The sequence below is a fragment of the Salmo trutta genome, chromosome 32, assembly GCF_901001165.1.
Source record: "Salmo trutta chromosome 32, fSalTru1.1, whole genome shotgun sequence".
NCBI classification, from domain to species: domain Eukaryota; kingdom Metazoa; phylum Chordata; class Actinopteri; order Salmoniformes; family Salmonidae; genus Salmo; species Salmo trutta.
In genome coordinates this window covers 9,309,921-9,330,537 of record NC_042988.1, presented here as the reverse complement: position 1 = coordinate 9,330,537, position 20,617 = coordinate 9,309,921, and the positions used below count along the sequence as shown (strand labels likewise).

Sequence of the window (20,617 nt, the reverse complement as noted above, 5' to 3'; positions counted from 1 at the left end):
GTCCCCATTCAGAGGGTACAGTAGTTCAAGCTGTTACCTACTTTTGGAGATTGTTGCAGGGCCACATAGAGACCCATGATCCCCCTTGGGAGTATAGTGAACTTGGAGTAAGATTAACCACCGGTCTGGAGAAGCATACATATACAGCATGACACTGTTATCAAATGTTTTATTAGTTCTACAAATTGTAAAGACAATGGTCTGTCTGTAAGTGTTTGAGAAGAGTTCACAGCAGACACTGTGGCTATTACAGGACATCACACTACATTCAGACACTCAGAGATTCTTAGATATTTCTTTGCATTCCGTGGACAACAGTACCAGATATAGACAACATCAAAGAACATGTTTTGCTAAAGCACGTAAGATACCTCAGCTTTGCCTGGAGGTGTGCGGTAATGCTCAATGTAAAAAATGGATGACACACTTTAAACTATGTTTGCTTTGTCTGTTTCTGCTAACTGGTGATTCAGCTGACTCGCTCTGGATGGAACGGCTCTCTTCTTCTAGGAAATCAGATGCCATGAGTGGCTAGCGGGTACCAGGAATTATCCACCACAGAGAGTAAAGTTCTCCCCGCTCTGAGGCTTTGATGAGTTTTTCTTCGAGTTCGAGTTTTTCTTTCTTTGTCTCCCTTTTCTTCTAACGAACTGCATCTAAACTGTTCAATGAAATGTAAAAAAAAAAAGAAAGACCGCTTGATATGGTAGCATAAGGATCTGAAAATCACTTGAAGAACAAGAGATTAAGTACTAAAGATTTCAATTGGCTCACATGCTGCACCAATGGGGAACAAAGACCCTTTTTTGTGTTATATATAGAGGTACAAGCTCAGCAAAATAAACCCTCCAGGTGTGATGTGACCTTACGCAGCCTGCCTCCCAAGTCCCCTTGAGGCCATGCCAACACTGGAAAGCTGGAGACCAAAATGGCCGCCACAAAATGGAACAACGACTAACCAATGTTGCTCCCTGAAAAGAAAGAGGAAGACCTCAGATGTGACTGAAGGTAGAAGGAAGGTAATGCCAATACACTGGTGGATAAAAAAAAGACGGGCGAGTGAGTAGGTGCTCCTCAATAACGTCAATCTGTCACGCTCAATGGATCACTTAGTAAGGCACATAATCATATGAAGGGGGCGAGACCTGCCGTGACACTAAATCAATCCGCCAACCACGCTTCATCCCGGGGCCTCTGGCTCTTAGGTGCTGAATTATAACACGCTAGGCAGCCCGCATAGGTGTCCGCCATGTTGTCCACTCCGCTGGCTTCCTCTCCTTCCCCTGTGCAAACTCCTACCTTTAAGGATCCGGTAAATTTCGCCACCTCCTAGGGTTTTGACAAGGCACGGTCTAGCGTGGTGTTTATGGTTGAGGGGACCGTGGTCTGTGATTAAGGCTGACCGAAGGATGGACGGGGATCAATGGAAGAGCGTCGGGAGTGGCAGAGGAGCAGAGGACGGTCCAGTGTTTAATGGCCGTGGTGGGGGGAGGATTCTAATTGAACTAATTGCAGGGCAGGCTCCTGTTATGATATTAGAATGGATTTAATGTGCAAGACGTTACGGGGTAGAGGGACGAGGATCAATGAGCAGGACGGGATGGGACAGGAGGCCCTGGAGTGCAGGCTGACGTATTGAGACCTCTGAGAACCATGGGGGAAGCACAGGCAGGCAGTTACATGAAGGAGTGTGTGAGGCTGAGTGAGAGTCAAGGACGTATTCCCGCCCGAAGGAGGAGCAAAATCCTGACTTATGTCAGACGCGCTCGTAATAGTAAACGCACATAAGGAAGCGACTGACTTGATTGTCACGGAGTAGCCCGAACTGTCAAGTGAATCTTCTATTGGCATCGATGCATAATATGTAGCCTATGCTGATGTCAGTGGAAGATTTGATTGAAAGCTTGACTTACTGGCACATCTCAAGTCAATGGACCTCCGAGAGTGTAGTGCCTAATTCTAAGTACAAGCAGGCATTAGTATCAGTGTGTGAGGCCATACTGGCGGAGGGCTGAGAGAGATTTATGATGGAAATTATGCTAATTGCACCCAGCAGTGTGAGGCTGGAGCTGTCTCTAGTCTTCTCTTACCCCCACGTCAGCTCTCCACGTATGAAACAATTACGCACTGTAAAGGATCCAACCTCCACGGGTTGGAACGCTCGTTTACGTCATACCGGAATAAAAAATACACCCCTTACGACTGACACAGGTCACACATCCCACCATGGGTCTTTCTTCTCACTCGATGCAGAGCCGTGTTTCTCCTAATCAGGACCCCGCGTGCGCTTACAATAAATCTCAGGGTCTTGACGGGCCTTGCAAATAAAGCAAACAGCCTCCATGGTTCTGTCGTGATGTTTGATTTCCATCCGCCCAGCCATATATCACCCGCTGGATCTGCCTGCCTCTCAATCTCTCGGCACTCACCAGAAACGAGACCCAGCCTGATTGGGCTTAATGTCAAACACATGGTCCCGGTCGGCCCGCGCAACTTTCCCACCAGAGCTCCAGAAGAGACGCCCTCTCTGATCAAGAGAGGAACCAACCGAAAGCCAGGCGTCGTAGACCACCGCTTTGGCAAGCGGTAAACAAAACAGGATTTTCTCAGGGATTTTGACGTGTGGTTTAGTTCGGGCCTAGGGATATTTTTTTGGCCTTTGCGTTTTGGTTAGCAATGGTGGTGGGGTGGTTTCCAATGAATAGGAAAATCATTTATGTTTGGATGGATGGTGTTTGAAGGTATTGGTGTGTGTGTGTCTATTGTCTATAGTCCTGACTAAGGGTTCTTGATTGAACCTCCCAGCATCCCCCCCGCTCTCTCTCTCTCTCTCTCTCTCTCTCTCTCTCTCTCTCTCATTCATTCATTCACAGTGCGGAAGGCCTTTGGTGGGCTGTAGAAGCCTTTTAACCTGGAAGTGCTCTGATTGGACCAGGGGTCAGTCTGTAGGCCTCTAAAGCCGCTCTGCCCCATCCGTCACTGTCACACCACTATTAGTGCTATTATCATCAAAGTAACACTGTGAATTATAGCACATGCAAAAAGCCCGCTGTCCAGACTCTGTGGTGACCTGCGCCAAATGATATAACGGGTGAAACTCCCATCGGTGACATCACTGAGGAGAGAGGAAAAAAAGGACTCTAAGATGCTTACACAGAGGCTAAAATGGCTGACACAGAGGCTAAGATGGCTGAAATAAAACGTGACAGGCTGGCTGACAGGGTTTTGGCTGGGTGAATGGCATCTGGACAACTAAAGCACCCAAAACTATACTACTAGTCAGACACTTGAAGACACAATGGCTAACTTCTCTAAGACATTTGTAGTAATGTACTGTATCTTGCACGTTTGAGGTCAATCCAGTCTCAATATCAATCAATTCAGCAGATGAATTTAAATTCTCTTCAGATTTATACCAAGGTCATACATTGCCATATTGTATTTGTACATGACTGTGCTCACAACTATCACAATAATGCACCTTGGCCAACCAAACCACATCCCTATATTTTCAACCAAACTACCTCCATACATTTTCAACCAAACCACCTCCGTAGATTTTCAACCAAAATACCTCCATATATTTTCAACTATTTAACCATTAGTCCCATTGGAGAAATAGAAAACACTATCTCGATAAGGGTTGCTGAGCTGCTGGAGCTTCTGCTCTCCAAATGGTTCCTCATGTCGGAGGCCTTCCCCTCTACTTGTATCTCAGGAAGAGACATTCACTGTTCACAGCCTGGCCATGCCTGCGACACAGAATGCCAGAGCATTGTCCCATAACACCATGTGTCAGTCTTAGTTATGGCCAGAGCATGCTTCTCCCAGAAAACATCATTTTCCCCAGAAATCAGCCGCTGCATATTCATGAGGAGCGAACAAAACGGTGTCAGCGGAGAGGAAAAATCGGCGCGGCGGGGGGGCAGATCTGAGAGACAGAGCGTGAAACGTTCTCTAAACATTAGCCTTCAATCTGTCCATCAACGGTAGGCCTGTGGACTTGAAGCACAGCAGGTAGCCACAGACTCACTCATGCTACACTCAGAGAAGCACAGGCAGCCAGGCCCACACAGATAAGCTACGATCACAGACACATATGCCCAGCACAATGAAACAAACAGACTCACATTTCATTGATTCAGAATCACACGCTAGATAGAAATACAGGAAGAGAGTAACAAATTATTAGATACATCTATATTGGGTTGTGTTATGTCTATAAGCATGACTTCTTTCATTCATGTATAACGTATGTGTTCGTGTGTGTGTGTGTGTGTGTTTTTCTATTTATGTGTGTCATGTGTGAGTGTCTAGGCCTCAGCAGTGGTCACTGATCCCATGTGAATGTGTGTTTGTATATGTGTGTGTTTGTATGAGAGTGGATGACAGTTTGTATGAGAGTGCTTGTGTGTGTCCACCTCGGCCCCCACTGGCTCTGTTCATCAGCACAGAAATCATTTACAGCCCTACAGGGCTGCTGGGGGAAGGGGTTAAAGTTCAAACCTGATGCCCCCGTCTGGTCAATCAAAACCCACTCAATGCCAAAGTCCAGCCTCTCTTTTTATAGCCCCATTCATTCTATCAATCTGTAATGGGGGGCCAGGCCGGGGAGGGAGGGAAAAAGTCCTGCTTCTGTTGGATGGAACCTTCGTTTTTCAATTATCTCCAGGGGCATGGGGCCACAGTTTCAATTTCACTCTGGAGGAGAGGTTCCGTGTGTAACCTTATCGCCGCCTGATAAACATGACTTTTTCTTTTGAACCCCTGGCCCCTCTAATATTGCTATAATCTGTGTTTGGCTCCTCAGCTGTCAATAGGGACACCCCTGAGTGGGGCAGTCAGAGCTCTGAGCAGGGGCCAGTCACCTGGCTTGGCGGAGATAGGCTTCTAAAAAGAAGTATGATTGCTTGGGAAGGAAGGGGGGGTGAAGCAACAAGCTATAGCTGGGGTTGGGTTTGTGTGTTTTGTGTGCTCTCGCTCTCTTTCTCTCTCTCTCTCGCTCTCTCTATTTTTGTTCTCCATCAAAGACAGGAGGCAGAGTATCGAGTAGATTGCTTGCTGGTGCTCTGCAGGCGAACGCTCCTCGGAGAGAACAATAGACGTCGATGCGTTATCAATATTCCTCCTTTTTCAGTGTCAGACCCACTTAAGTGTGAAAAATACGCAGTGGATGAATCAATAGGTTATTCCTAGGGGGTGCTGCCCTGTGCTCTCTGTGACACAATTGCCTGGGAAAGGGACTGTTACATTTATGTAGCTAGAGTGAAACTATACACTTCTTAGATAGACTTATTCAATATCCATGTCATAGTTCAATGCCACACTTTATACAAGTTCTGACATTTTAGATCACAATGAGATTATTTTATTACAAGAGCACAAGGGGAACTATCAGGATATCAGGAATGAACTGTACATGAATGAAAAGGCTATTGATTCTTATTGCACATCAGGAGACAAGTTGTGGGACATATTGTTTACTTCAGTGGTTATTATGAGTCACTACCCACTGGGCACAAACGTCATTTCAATGTCTAGTTTGGATTTACATTTGGTTGAGTTGTCAACTAACATGAATTAAATGTTGAAATCAACAACAAAAAATTCACCATGCCATTGGATTTGGGTTAAAGGTTGGGTGAAAAAAATACCAAATTCTTACGTTGATGACTTTTTGTCACTGGTAGTGATCTGTTTTTCATTTCAAATTTATCCCAGAGAGTTTCTATTTTTATAGCAAGCTTCAGATCAGAGGTACCTAAAACACCTGGACAGAGTTCATATGAGAACCTACATTATGGGGCCAAACGCACGCACGCACGCACTCACTCACTCACTCACTCACTCACTCCTCTCGGATCCCTGAATCTGTTTCCACATCCAGTCACTTTTTCACCAAACTTTCATCTAGAAATCCATGTTTCACATTGCAATACATGTTCATATAAAGTAATTGCCTTTCACAATGCGACGGTCACATTACTTTTAATATGATTCTCTTCTCTTTTGTTAAAATACATTTGACTATTACTTAATCCGACGGCTCTTCATTGATGATCACTTAATAGTTTGGTAAACCTACAGATTGTACATGTCCACTATAGATTTTGAGAACTACAGTACAGTACATAATGGAAATGTATTTCTGTGAAGTAGATGCATATAAAGTATGATATATACTGAATGTACCAATATGATGATGGCTATTATGATTTTACTCCACAGTAAGTAAACAAAAATCACATATTGACAAGACCAGAGATGTATTGTATGTAACAAATCAAAGTTTCTTTGGCGCACACACAGATTAGCAGATGTTACAGCAGCTATAGCGAAATGCTTGTGTTTCTAGCTCCTACAGTGCAGTAATACAATATCAACACAATACAATACCAATACGCAAATTGCTTACGCAAGCCACACTAATGAAAACCGAAAGTCCAGAATAAGAAAGAAATGCGTCCCCTATTCGGTAATCATGTATCCAAAATGATGTCGATGCCGTTTTTTTTTTTTTTTCTCCTAAAATTGCATTGGCCAACACAGTACTGTAATACTTGCCATTTACGCAGCAGACACTTTCATACCAAATGATAACAGTCCACACATCTTGGTATGTGACCCCAGTGAGAATCAAACCCACAAATCTGGTGTTGCTAGTGCCATGCTCTTATGAGCTGAGCCCCGTACAGGACCACCACAATACAGAAATACAATAAAATGCTGTAAAATATAATACACAATTACAATACAGGTGGACATAGCCACGAGAAGTAGTGCTGAGGATGCTACAGCACCCGCTGATAAACAAATATATTTTAAAAAATCCAACTAAATTAGTGAACTAGGCCTTTATAACGCCAATATTAGAGGAGAAGAATATCGTTTTGGACCCATGTCGTTTTGGAACACTTTACATGTGATGATGTTTCACATGAAGTTTCACATGTGGATTAAAATCTTCACATGATGCCCTGCAAACAAATACTAGTCGTTAGGATGTCCCTGGAACATTACAAAATAGCACAGTGTTTCCCACTTACTTGACACATATTGTGTATCTTTGTTTATACAAGCATTATTATTCAACATGTCCTCACCTGGGATTTGAACTTTGCCACCATGTCTGTGTCAATGACTGATTTCACCTGTATTCCTACACTTTAGACTTCAAAGTAATTCTCAGCTTTGTATAATACACCCAAGAAAAACTATTATATTTATCATAGTGATTCAGGAGTAATACGCCCCTAGACAACTATACAGAAAACCCTTGAATTGCTAAGATAAGTCAATGAAATCAACGATGAGAGAATAGCCAGATTAACTGATAACTAAAACAGCAGGGCAGATGACACTTTTGCCAAGTGCAGAGATTATAGATAACGAATGTGTGTCACGTCCTGGCCAGTATAAGGGTTAATTAGTATTGTAGTTTGGTCAGGACGTGGCAGAGGGTATTTGTTTTATGTGGTTCAGGGTGGTGTGTTTGTTTAAAGGGTGTTTGATTTAGTATTTCCGGGGTTTTGGTTTATGGTCTAGGTTTATGTATGTCTATGTGGAATCTAGTGAGTGTATGTCTATGGGTGATTAATTGGGGTTGGGACTCTCAATTGAAGGCAAGTGTTTTCTCTTTGCCTTTGATTGAGAGTCCCATATATTGGGGTGTGTTTGTGATTCGTGGGTGATTGTTCTGTGTTTAGCCTTGTGCCTTACCAGACTGGTTTTTTTGTCGATCGTTCATTCTTTGTTATTTTGGTGTTCATTTTGTATTTATTAAAAATCAAGATGAGCCTGCACATACCTGCTGCGTTTTGGTCCTCCTTCACCGACGACAACCGTGACAATGTGTAGGGGACTTCAGAAAATGATATAGACTTTGTAGCGCAGCAGAAAGATCAGCGTACCCCAAATCCAAAGGTTATGTGTTTAAATCCTAGGTGGGGTCATGTTGAATAGTCAGCGCTAAGTGATCATGTCAAATGTAATCATATTCTCATTGATTAAAAAACTTGACATTTTCAGTTGCGCTTTCACATGTGAAAATCTAACTCTCACATGTGGAATTTTCACTTTCAGATGTGGAAAAATGTCACATGAAAATCGAACTCTTACATGTGGAATTGCATTTTCACATGAAAAATGTTCAAATGTTGTCACTTGTAGTTTCAAGTTATCACATGTTGACATTTTGCATCCCCATGCTGTCACATTTATTTGACGAGATCATGTTTTCACATGTATAGTTTCATGTTTTCACATGTTGCTTTTACATGTTATCACTTCACATAAGATCACGTCAAAATCATGTGTTTTTTTTGTAAGGGACAGTAGCCTAGCCTTATCTGTAGGGTAACTAGCCCCCTGGGGTAACTGCCCCCCCCCCCCCCCCCCCCCGTAATTCACAATAACAACACAAGATGTCAAATTATGTCAAACAAATAATTTTTCCAACACTCACTGGCTGACACTGCCTCTGCTCAACAGAACATTTCCTCTGTGTCATCACAACTTTTGGAGATATTTCAACAAAACGATTTTGTGGTAAATTGCTAAAAAAAAAAAAAAATTCAACAAAAAAAAAATATATATATTCCAATGACGTTAGATCTATATACAGTACAAGTCAAAAGTTTGGACACATCTAATCATTCAAGGGTGTTTCTTTATTTTTACTATTTTCTACATTTTAGAATACAGTGAAGACATCAAAACTATGAATTAACACGTGGAATCATGTAGTAACCAAAAAAGTGTTAAACAAAGAAAAATGTATTTTAGATTCTTCAAAGTAGCCACCCTTGATGCCAGCTTTGCACACTATGGTATTCTCTCAACCAGCTTCATGAGGAATGCTTCTCCAACAGTCTTGAAGAAGTTCTCACATATGCTGAGCACTTGTTGGCTGCTTTTCCTTCACTCTGCGGTCCAACTTATCCCAAACCATCTCAATTGGTTTGAGGTCCGGTGATTTTGGAGGCGAGGTAATTTGAGGCATACTCCGAGCATGCTCTGACCAACTGGCAAGTGTCTTCACTAACATTTTCAACATGTCCCTGTCTGAGTCTGTAATACCAACATGTTTCAAGCAGACCACCATGGTGCCTGTGCCCAAGAACACTAAGGTGATCTGCCTAAATGACTACCGACCCGTAGCACTAACGTCTGTAGCCATGAAGTGCTTTGAAAGGCTGGTCATGGCTCACATCAACACCATTATCCCAGATACCCTAGACTAACTTCCATTTGCATACTGTCCTAACAGATCCACATATGACACAATCTCCATTGCACTCCACACTGCCCTTTCCCACCTGGACAAAAGGAACATCTATGTGAGAATGCTATTAATTGACTACAGCTCAGCGTTCAACACCATAGTGCCCTCAAAGCTCATCACTAAGCTAAGGACCCTGGGACTAAACACCTCCCTCTGTAACTGGATCCTGGAGTAAGGTCTACACCTGTTGTATTTGGCGCATGTGACAAATTCAATTTGATTTGACCAGCAAAACACCCCCCACACCATCACACCTCCTCCTCCATGCTTCATGGTGGGAACCACACATGCAGAGATCATCCGTTCACCTACTCTGCGTCTCACAAAGACACCAAAAATCTTAAAGGACAGATTTCCACCGGTCTAATGTCCATTGCTCGTGTTTCTTGGACCAAGCAAGTCTCTTCTTCTTATTGGTGTCCTTTAGTAGTGGTTTCTTTGTAGCAATTCAACCATGAAAGCCTCATTCACGCAGTCTCCTCTGAACAGTTGAAGTTGAGATGTCTGTTACTTGAACTCTGTAAAACATTTATTTTGGCTGCAATTTCTAAGGCTGGTATCTCTAATTAACTTATCTTCAGCAGCAGAGGTAACTCTGGGTCTTCCTTTCCTGTGGCGGTTCTCATGAGAGCCAGTTTCATCATAGCGCTTGAAGGTTTTTGCGACTGCACTTTAAGAAATCTTCAAAGTTCTTGAGATTTTCCCGGATTGACTGACCTTCATATCTTAAAGTAATGATGGACTGCCATTTCTCTTTGCTTATTTGAGCTGTTCTTGCCATAATATGGACTTGGTATTTTACCAAATAGTGCTATCTTCTGTATACCACCCCTACCTTGTCACAACACAACTTATTGGCTGAAACGCATTAAGAAGGAAAGAAAATCCACAAATTAACTTTTAACAAGGCACACCTGTTAATTGAAATGCATTCCAGGTGACTACCTCATGAAGCTGGTTGAGAGAATGCCAAGTATGCAAAGCTGTCATCAATGCATTAAGGGTGGCTATTTTTAAAATATACAAGAAGGAAAGCCTTAAGATAAATACTCCACTTGTTTAGATAGAAAAATGTAGATATTTTTTGAGTAAAGTAGTAATATGTTGGATGAAAATCCACAAATTAACTTTTAACAAGGCACACCTGTTAATTGAAATGCATTCCAGGTGACTACCACATGAAGCTGGTTGAGAGAATGCCAAGTGTGCAAAGCTGTCATCAATGCATTAAGGGTGGCTATTTTTAAAATATACAAGAAGGAAAGCCTTAAGATAAATACTCCACTTGTTTAGATAGAAAAATTTAGATATTTTTTGAGTAAAGTAGTAATATGTTGGATGAGTGTGTTGTGGGCAACTCCCTGGGGGATAGTTACCCCTTTATGGTTATGAATGTGTTTCTACCTGTCATTTAGACAATGACTAGCCCGGTAAGCGCTAGTTTATGCTAGCAACTTCACTAGCAGTAAATGCTAGCCAGGTATCTAGTTAGCATAAGCTGCTTACCCCAGTACTTAAAAAAAAGCTCCTTTTCTAAAAACAAAATTTTATGAAATAACAAAAAAAGTGTAAACTGTTGCCATTTATTTCCCTTTACAGTTTATGCGCCTAAGCATTCATCCACAAACCCTTTTATTTCACAAACTTTGCTTTTTTGTGTCAGCAATTAGACATTGTTTTTAGGGAATTAGACATTGTTCTTAAGGAGGGCTAGTTACCCCCTAGTACCCTATAGCATAGTGATGCAATTGAAATTCACATAGTGTACGTTATCCCTTCGAATAAACCCTCCCATTCAAATAATTAAACAATAAATGTACTTGAAAGTCATAATCATGCCCAAAGCTATAACTGCTGCTTTCGTCTTGAGCAGGCTTTGTCCAGTCTTGCCATGTCATGCCACGGTACATTTAACCGAAAAATAGCTTAAATCAAGCGTGTGGAACACAGTTCTACTAAATGAGCTGCAATAAGTACAATAAGTACAACCGTAACAAATATTGTTCCCCGCGCCACGGTTGCTGCGGGTGCCTACCCAGCATTGACGCGAAAGTCGGGGAGCCGAGCACAGTGTATTGACCAGCATGTTCAAGAAGCTGCCAGTGTTTCAGCGGGGGAAAAGGATAATGGGAGAAAGATGAGAAGGAAAACAATAGCAAAGCGCATTTTCGACCTCGAATATGAAGAAGAGGAGGAGGAAGAACCTAAATATGAAGACTTTGACATCACGACATCGCACAGCCAGCCTCCATGTGTACGTAAACGTTTAACGGTTATTTGTAGTCTGGTCTTTATACAGTAACTGCCCATTCGGTGAGGAGCGAGTATTTGTCGCTCACGATTTATGTCGCTAATTACCCTACCCGGACTGTCTATTACAGCACAGAGCTCAGAAGAGAAGAAAGCACACACACCCGGTGAAAGAGAACGTAGAAGAGAATCCACCATGCAACACCGCTCTCCAGAAGTTGAAAACGAGGGTTTGGCTCGACTATTATCATATAATATTTTTGGGACAAAGTTTTCTCTATTATCTGTCGGGGTTGACACGCGTCTGGTCATTATGGTGGCATCATATGCGCATCTTGACCGACCGACCGACCGACATAAATCCTATTTGTACGTTAGTAATATAGCACCTCACTTCCTCGCTTGAGGGTTTACAACTTGGAAGCCACAAGACTGTAGTAGTAGTGACACAGAGAGCATTCACCTCTCAGCGGTGTTTTGTCATAATGGCGCTAATGTGAGAGAGAGGCATGGTGGGGGCAGCCATTGATCTCAATGATGGAGAGGAGAGGAGAGCACAAACCTTTGGCAAGGGGAGGTGGTGAAAAGAACGACAAGCCAAAACAGCAACAAGTAACATGTTGCTGCTACTCCCAAATAAAGGAAGGATACTGAATCATAGCTTTACAATGAAACTTTATTTATTTTTTGGCAAGACATAAGAATTTATGAAGAATAATATTTTATCATCGTCACAGGGATTTTCTGATGTTTCAATCTAGCTATGATTTTGACCATAGCGGACCATAGCTGACAATACATCATATAATACATCAAATTTAAAAACACTGACTGACCCACAATTACATACAAGTGAGACAACTTGTATGATTAATTTCTTATCTCCAAGCAGGTACTAGTGTCAGACAACCCCAGTGTCGAACGCATCGAGGATGGCGACTTCATGGCAGAGGTACACTGGATGACGGCAGTGTGCATGTGTGTGAGTGCTTGCATGTGGTTTAGACTTTCTATGTATGACTTTTTGACTTCTTAATTTCTCTCAAGGGTCTTGGAGGCCTACAGTCACGCTCAAAGGCTGACCTGGTTGCCATGGTGCTGAGCATGCAGCGAGAGATGGACAACCTGAGGGAGCAAATCAGATGCCTCACAGGTGAGGGCCAGCAGGAGAAGTAGGAGGAAGTTGCCCCTAGACACTGATCTGAGTTCATTTTTTTTTATTTTCCCTGCTAATGATTAAGGTCAGGAGTCAGGGAGGGAATGCTGTTCCTAGATCTGTGCCTAAGAACAACCCAAGATGCTTTAATCTCTTGGATGTTTGTGGGATTCATACTAATGACTGCCATACTATCGTATGCTAGCGTGTGGAAAGTTGGCACGTAACCTGGAGGCCCTGATCGAGAGGACGGAGGTGTGGTCGAGCAGCACGGACCGGAGAACTACATCTCCCAGCATGCCTGAGATCCTGGTGAGGAGTGGTGCCATGACAACGTCGGCACTGCTGGCCTCTCCAGGGGTGCTGAACGGGTGCTGGGCGGCCAAACTAGAGCCCCCCCACCCCCACCAGAATGGATACCCTCCGGGGTCTCATGAGGGGGGTTCCCAGATCAACGGACCACCCCTCTATCAGGAGGTGATGAACCCTTTAAATGTCTTTGACGTCAAAAATATATAGCATAAGTCTTCAGGAGAGGTTAAAAACTGTACTAGAAGTCCTTTTTGATGTCATGCAATATGCAAGATTATATCTATTCTTTGAAGTTGACTGAATAGGCCTTTGGTCTTGGTCTTATAGCAGAATGCCAATATACAGTCGGGTCCATAATGATTGGCACCCTTGATAAAGATGAGCCAAATAGACTGTATAAAATAAATAATACAAACACTGAGCTATATTGTATGCAAAAAAATTGGGAAATTGAATTATTTTATACTAATACAATTGCTCAGAGAAAGAGATGTTGTTTAACAAGTGTTAAAATAAAATATAAGGGACAAAATTATTGCAACCCCTGTTTTCAATACTCTAGAACCCTCCCCTTGTGAGGATAACAACAATGAGCCTTTTTCTAAAATGTTTTTATGAGTTGGAGAACACGTTGGGAGGGATCTTAGACCATTCCTCCATACAGAATCCTTCCAGGTCCTGGATATCCTTCGTCTGCACTTATGGACTGCCCTCTTCAGTTAAAACCACACGTTTTCAATGAGGTTCAAGTCCAGAGACTGAGATGGCCATTGCGAAATGTTGAATTTGTAGTCAATTAACCATTTCTTTGTGGATTTTGATTAGTGCTTGGGGTTATTGTCTTGCTGGAAGATCCACTTAAGGCCAGGTGTCAGCCTTCTGGTAGAGTCAACCAGGTTTTTTGGCTAAAATGTCCTGGTACTGGGTAAAGTTCATGATGCCGTTGACCATAACAAGGGCCCCAGGAACAGTGGAAGCAAAATCATTTTGACCCCTATCTCTTTCTCTGAGCAATTGTATTAGTACAAAATAATATAATTGCCAAAAATGTTTAGCATACAATACAGTCTTTTTTGCTCATCTTTATCAAGGATGCAATAATTACGGACCCCACTGTATCTCTAAAATGGGATGGGCCACCACAATTTTAAAAATCCAACCTAATGTCTTATACCCTCCAGTTCATCACTGTGGAGCTGCTTGACCGCTGTAACACGGGGACCACTGCCCAGAAGCTGACCAATGACCTGCTCCGGGGCCTCTATGAGAGGGACTGCCTGGCCTCTCACTCCATCTCCGGCATTGTCAACAACAAGAGGGGCCAACCCAAGCCTGCCCTGCCTGCAGACGAGATCCAGGCAATACTGAGTAAGGCCTCGTCTGTACTGCAGCCTGAAACAGCTAGTCACATCCCCCCATAACAGCTAGTCACATCCACTCATAACAGCTAGTCACATCCCCTCATAACAGCTAAACACATCCCTCTCATAACAGCTAAACACATCCCCTCATAACAGCTAGTCACATCCCCTCATAACAGCTAAACACATCCCCTCATAACAGCTAAACACATCCCCACATAACAACTAAACACATCCCCTCATAACAGCTAAACACATCCCCTCATAACAGCTAAACACATCCCCACATAACAACTAAACACATCCCCTCATAACAACTAAACACATCCCCTCATAACAGCTAAACACATCCCCTCATAACAGCTAAACACATCCCCTCATAACAGCTAAACACATCCCCACATAACAGCTAAACACATCCCCACATAACAACTAAACACATCCCCTCATAACAGCTAAACACATCCCCTCATAACAGCTAAACACATCCCTTCATAACAGCTAGTCACATCCCCTCATAACAGCTAAACACATCCCCTCATAACAGCTAAACATATCCCCTCATAACAGCTAAACACATCCCCTCATAACAGCTAAACACATCCCCTCATAACAGCTAAACACATCCCCACATAACAACTAAACACATCCCCTCATAACAGCTAAACACATCCCCTCATAACAGCTAAACACATCCCCTCATAACAGCTAAACACATCCCCTCATAACAGCTAAACACATCCCCACATAACAGCTAAACACATCCCCACATAACAACTAAACACATCCCCTCATAACAGCTAAACACATCCCCTCATAACAGCTAAACACATCCCTTCATAACAGCTAGTCACATCCCCTCATAACAGCTAAACACATCCCCTCATAACAGCTAAACATATCCCCTCATAACAGCTAAACACATCCCTTCATAACAGCTAAACACATCCCCTCATAACAGCTAAACACATCCCCACATAACAACTAAACACATCCCCTCATAACAGCTAGTCACATCCCCTCATAACAGCTAAACACATCCCCTCATAACAGCTAGTCACACCCCCTCATAACAGCTAGTCACATCCCCTCATAACAGCTAAACACATCCCCTCATAACAGCTAAACACATCCCCTCATAACAGCTAAACACATCCCCTCATAACAGCTAGTCACATCCCCCCATAACAGCTAAACACATCCCCTCATAACAGCAGGTCTCATCCCCTCATAACAGCTAGTCACATCCCCTCATAACAGCTAAACACATCCCCTCATAACAGCTAAACACATCCCCTCATAACAGCAGGTCTCATCCCCTCATGACAGCTAAACACATCCCCTCATAACAGCTAGTCACATCCCCTCATAACAGCTAGTCACATCCCCTCATAACAGCTAAACACATCCCCTCATAACAGCTAGTCACATCCCCTCATAACAGCTAAACACATCCCCTCATAACAGCTAAACACATCCCCTCATAACAGCTAAACACATCCCCTCATAACAGCTAAACACATCCCCTCATAACAGCTAAACACATCCCCTCATAACAGCTAGTCACATCCCCTCATAACAGCTAGTCACATCCCCTCATAACAGCTAAACACACCCCCTCATAACAGCTAGTCACACCCCCTCATAACAGCTAGTCACATCCCCTCATAACAGCTAGTCACACCCCCTCATAACAGCTAGTCACATCCCCTCATAACAGCTAAACACACCCCCTCATAACAGCTAGTCACACCCCCTCATAACAGCTAGTCACACCCCCTCATAACAGCTAGTCACATCCCCTCATAACAGCTAGTCACACCCCCTCATAACAGCTAGTCACACCCCCTCATAACAGCTAGTCACACCCCCTCATAACAGCTAGTCACATCCCCTCATAACAGCTAAACACACCCCCTCATAACAGCTAGTCACACCCCCTCATAACAGCTAGTCACACCCCCTCATAACAGCTAGTCACACCCCCTCATAACAGCTAGTCACATCCCCACATAACAGCTAGTCACACCCCCTCATAACAGCTAGTCACATCCCCACATAACAGCTAGTCACATCCCCACATAACAGCTAGTCACATCCCCACATAACAGCTAGTCACACCCCCTCATAACAGCTAGTCACATCCCCACATAACAGCTAAACACATCCCCTCATAACAGCTAGTCACATCCCCACATAACAGCTAGTCACACCCCCACATAACAGCTAAACACATCCCCTCATAACAGCTAGTCACATCCCCACATAACAGCTAGTCACATCCCCTCATAACAGCTAGTCACATCCCCACATAACAGCTAGTCACACCCCCACATAACAGCTAAACACATCCCCTCATAACAGCTAGTCACATCCCCACATAACAGCTAGTCACATCCCCTCATAACAGCTAGTCACACCCCCTCATAACAGCTAGTCACATCCCCACATAACAGCTAAACACACCCCCTCATAACAGCTAGTCACATCCCCACATAACAGCTAAACACACCCCCTCATAACAGCTAAACACACCCCCACATAACAGCTAGTCACATCCCCACATAACAGCTAAACACACCCCCTCATAACAGCTAGTCACATCCCCACATAACAGCTAAACACACCCCCTCATAACAGCTAGTCACATCCCCACATAACAGCTAAACACACCCCCACATAACAGCTAAACACACCCCCTCATAACAGCTAGTCACATCCCCACATAACAGCTAAACACACCCCCTCATAACAGCTAGTCACATCCCCACATAACAGCTAAACACACCCCCTCATAACAGCTAAACACACCCCCTCATAACAGCTAGTCACATCCCCACATAACAGCTAAACACACCCCCTCATAACAGCTAAACACACCCCCTCATAACAGCTAGTCACATCCCCACATAACAGCTAAACACATCCCCTCATAACAGCTAAACACACCCCCTCATAACAGCTAGTCACATCCCCTCATAACAGCTAGTCACACCCCCTCATAACAGCTAGTCACACCCCCTCATAACAGCTAGTCACATCCCCTCATAACAGCTAAACACACCCCCTCATAACAGCTAGTCACACCCCCTCATAACAGCTAGTCACATCCCCTCATAACAGCTAAACACACCCCCTCATAACAGCTAGTCACATCCCCACATAACAGCTAAACACACCCCCTCATAACAGCTAGTCACACCCCCTCATAACAGCTAGTCACATCCCCTCATAACAGCTAAACACACCCCCTCATAACAGCTAAACACATCCCCACATAACAGCTAGTCACACCCCCTCATAACAGCTAAACACATCCCCACATAACAGCTAGTCACACCCCCTCATAACAGCTAAACACATCCCCATACGGCAGTTGAACATGTCACACTTCCCGCACTTACCTCATACTACAATGGAAATACTTTTCACATCAACTTCATACTTTCCTATTAAAGTTAGTTGAATGCAGGGACTGTAAATCGATCTGGACAAGAGTGTCTGCTTAATTACTTCTGTAACAGTGTTGTTATTTCCGTTTGACTTCAGATCTGCCATTGTCTGGGACCCGAACTGCCGTTTATAGACCATGGTATTCTAGGTACAGGCTTAGAGATGTATAGAGATCTCTCCTTTGTATCTGTGCTATTATGGCATCTGACAACATGGGCAGCGTCATTGAGGCTATCACCATTTGAAAGATTTTGATGAGTTTGAAGAAAAACGTAAAGCTAATATTGGTGATTTACCCACACCTGCGGTGCTGGAGTCTTGAACCAAATCTTGTCATTCATTTATTGTGCCCACTAGATGGCGGTGATATAGCTTAAAGCCATTTACAAGCTAGACAAAACAATTTGCAGGAGAAGACACCAATCTGCCCACAAAGCTCATCACTAAGCTAAGGACCCTGGGACTAAACACCTCCCTCTGTAACTGGATCCTGGACTTCCTGATGAGCCGCCCCCAGGTGGTGAGAGTAGGCAACAACACATCTGCCTACGCTGCTCCTCAACACTGGGGCCCCTCATCGGTGCGTGCTCAGTCCCCTCCTGTACTCCCTGTTCACCCACGACTGCATGGCCAAGCACAACTCCAACACCATCATTAAGTTTGCTGATGACACAACAGTGGTAGGCCTGATCACTGACAACAATGAGACTGCCAGGACAACAACCTCTCCCTCAATGTGAGCAAGACAAAGGAGCTGATCGTGGACTATACGTAAACATTGACGGGGCTGAAGTGGAGCGGGTCGAGAGTTTCAAGTTCCTTGGTGTCCACATCACCAACGAACTATCGTGGTCCAAACACACCAAAACAGTTGTGAAGAGGGCACGACAACACCTTTCCCCCTCAGGAGATTTGTCATGGGATTTGGCATGGATCTCCAGAGCCACAAAAAGTTCTACAGCTGCACCATCGAGAGCATCCTGACCGGTTGCATCACTGCCTGGCAACTGCTTGGTAGAGGGTAGTGCATACGGCCCAGTACATCACTGGGGCCAAGCATCCTGCCATCCAGGACCTATATACTAGGCGGTGTCAGAGGAAGGCCCCAAAAAATTGGCAAAGACTCCAGTCACCCAAGTCATAGACCTTTCTCTCTGCTACCGCATGGCGAGCGGCACCGGAGCAGGACCAAAAGGCTCCTTAACTGCTTCTATCCCACCTCTGTTTTTACACTGCTGCCACTCGTTGTTTATTATCTATGCATAGTCACTTTACAAATGACCTTGACTAACCTATATCCCCGCGCATTTACTCGGTACCGGTACCCCCTGTATATAGCCTCGTTATTGTTATGCCATTTTCTTGTGTTACTAGTTTATTTAGTAAATATTTTCTTAACTCTATTTCTTGAACTGCATTGTTGATTAAGGGCTTGTAAGTAAGCATTTCACAGTAAGGTCTACACCGGTTGTATTCGGCGCATGTGACAAATACAATTTAATTTGATTTGACAATGCTCTGATTATTGGCGGATCGTCCCCAACCCGTAGGAATCCCCACGCAGTTGACTACTTTAAAATGGTGGAACCCCTTAATGGCAATGTCCTTGCAAAAACGGGTTATTTCCAAGTAATGATAACTTTACATCTCTATAGGTTTCTGATCTTTGACCTCTCACCCACAGGGGCGGTGCAGCACTACTTCCCAGGGAAGACGGACTCGGAGATCAAGGGCTACATTCGCCAGAAGCTGCAGAACGAAGCCAAGCGGCTCCGCAAGAAGCCTCATCTGGCCGTGAAGGTGGAGCCAGAGGCCGGTTCGGAGGGGGCGGAGTGTACTTTCTACATCTAAGGGGTGTGGCCCCACCGAGCCCCACCCTCTGTTCCACCCAGGGAGTGAAGTGCCCCGCCCCTTTCCAGGCTAAAGTGCAATTATGGGAGGGAGTCTCACATAATAACTGCTGTGAGAGGGAACCAAAATGGAGCAGCCTTATCAACACCAGTCTAGTCTATCTGTTTGTCTGTCCATTCCCAGCCATGTCTCTGGTCTGGGAGAGAAATAGGCTAGTGAGGGAGGAGTCTATTTGTCTGACAGCGTGATCATTCCAGGGGAAGTGTTATTGACTCCAGTCTGATCGAGACTAGTTACTGCTCAGGTGAAGTTAGATGATACTGTAGCTTATTCTTCCTCTGCCCTCTGGCATCGTTCTCAAGCCTCAGCCAGCCAGCCAGCAGTAGTAGGCCTAGTAGATGGCAAGTGATTTGTTTCCAAGTTTAGTACTCTTGTTTCTTTGAAGGAGGTCGCAATCAGTCGGTGCTCTGTAGAGAAGTCGTAACAGAAGCCCCCGAACAACAAAGCCGTCAGCGAAGCTGCGCTGCACTCTGTATCACTTCAGTTTGATTTACAGTATTGTCATTGACCTCATGAAATGAACCTAGCCTTAGTATTGAATTAATTACAATGTTGCTGAATAAAAAAATGACATTTTCTTTCTCCAAAGCATCATTGTGCTTTTTTAAAACATTTTTTAAACATTATTCTGTCAGAACTAACCGAAACTAGAACTGATACTTACACATCATGTTATCATAGCAGTAATACCCTCAAGACATTTTAGAAATGTCTTAGTTTTTACATCTGTGGTATCTTATAAAACATAACATTGAAATGATTTTAAAATGAAGAGATCTATGCTGCATCAAAATGAACCCCTACTTATTACCTAACAATTATGCCAATGCGACTGGAGACCAATAACTTGACCAGATATTGGCCATAAGATTCAGCTGTCTTTCAAAAGGA

At 43.8% G+C, this 20,617-nt stretch overlaps 1 protein-coding gene across 2 annotated transcripts; it reads left to right on the top strand.

Annotated features, from left to right (window-relative positions):
- Positions 1–11,148: 11,148 nt before the first annotated feature.
- On the top strand, positions 11,149–20,314 carry LOC115170999 (uncharacterized). Of its 2 annotated transcripts, none has more exons than XM_029727431.1 (7): positions 11,149–11,537; positions 11,665–11,763; positions 12,423–12,485; positions 12,581–12,686; positions 12,895–13,166; positions 14,183–14,369; positions 19,500–20,314. In XM_029727431.1, exons 1-7 carry the CDS (start codon positions 11,421–11,423, stop codon positions 19,664–19,666), a joined length of 1,011 nt encoding a protein of 336 aa, XP_029583291.1. In that variant the 5' UTR covers positions 11,149–11,420; the 3' UTR covers positions 19,667–20,314. The 2 variants fall into 2 exon arrangements, with proteins under 2 accessions (XP_029583291.1, XP_029583292.1); XM_029727432.1 differs by having other exon boundaries at positions 11,150–11,537; positions 12,426–12,485.
- The last annotated feature ends 303 nt before the right edge of the window (positions 20,315–20,617 follow it).

Coding starts and splice junctions, on each gene's coding strand:
- LOC115170999 (XM_029727431.1), top strand. CDS start 11,421: ATGAGAAGGAAAACAATAGCAAAGCGCATTTTCGACCTCGAATATGAA. Junction 12,486..12,580: donor ATGGCGACTTCATGGCAGAG/GTACACTGGATG, acceptor ATTTCTCTCAAG/GGTCTTGGAGGCCTACAGTC. Junction 13,167..14,182: donor GACCACCCCTCTATCAGGAG/GTGATGAACCCT, acceptor TATACCCTCCAG/TTCATCACTGTGGAGCTGCT.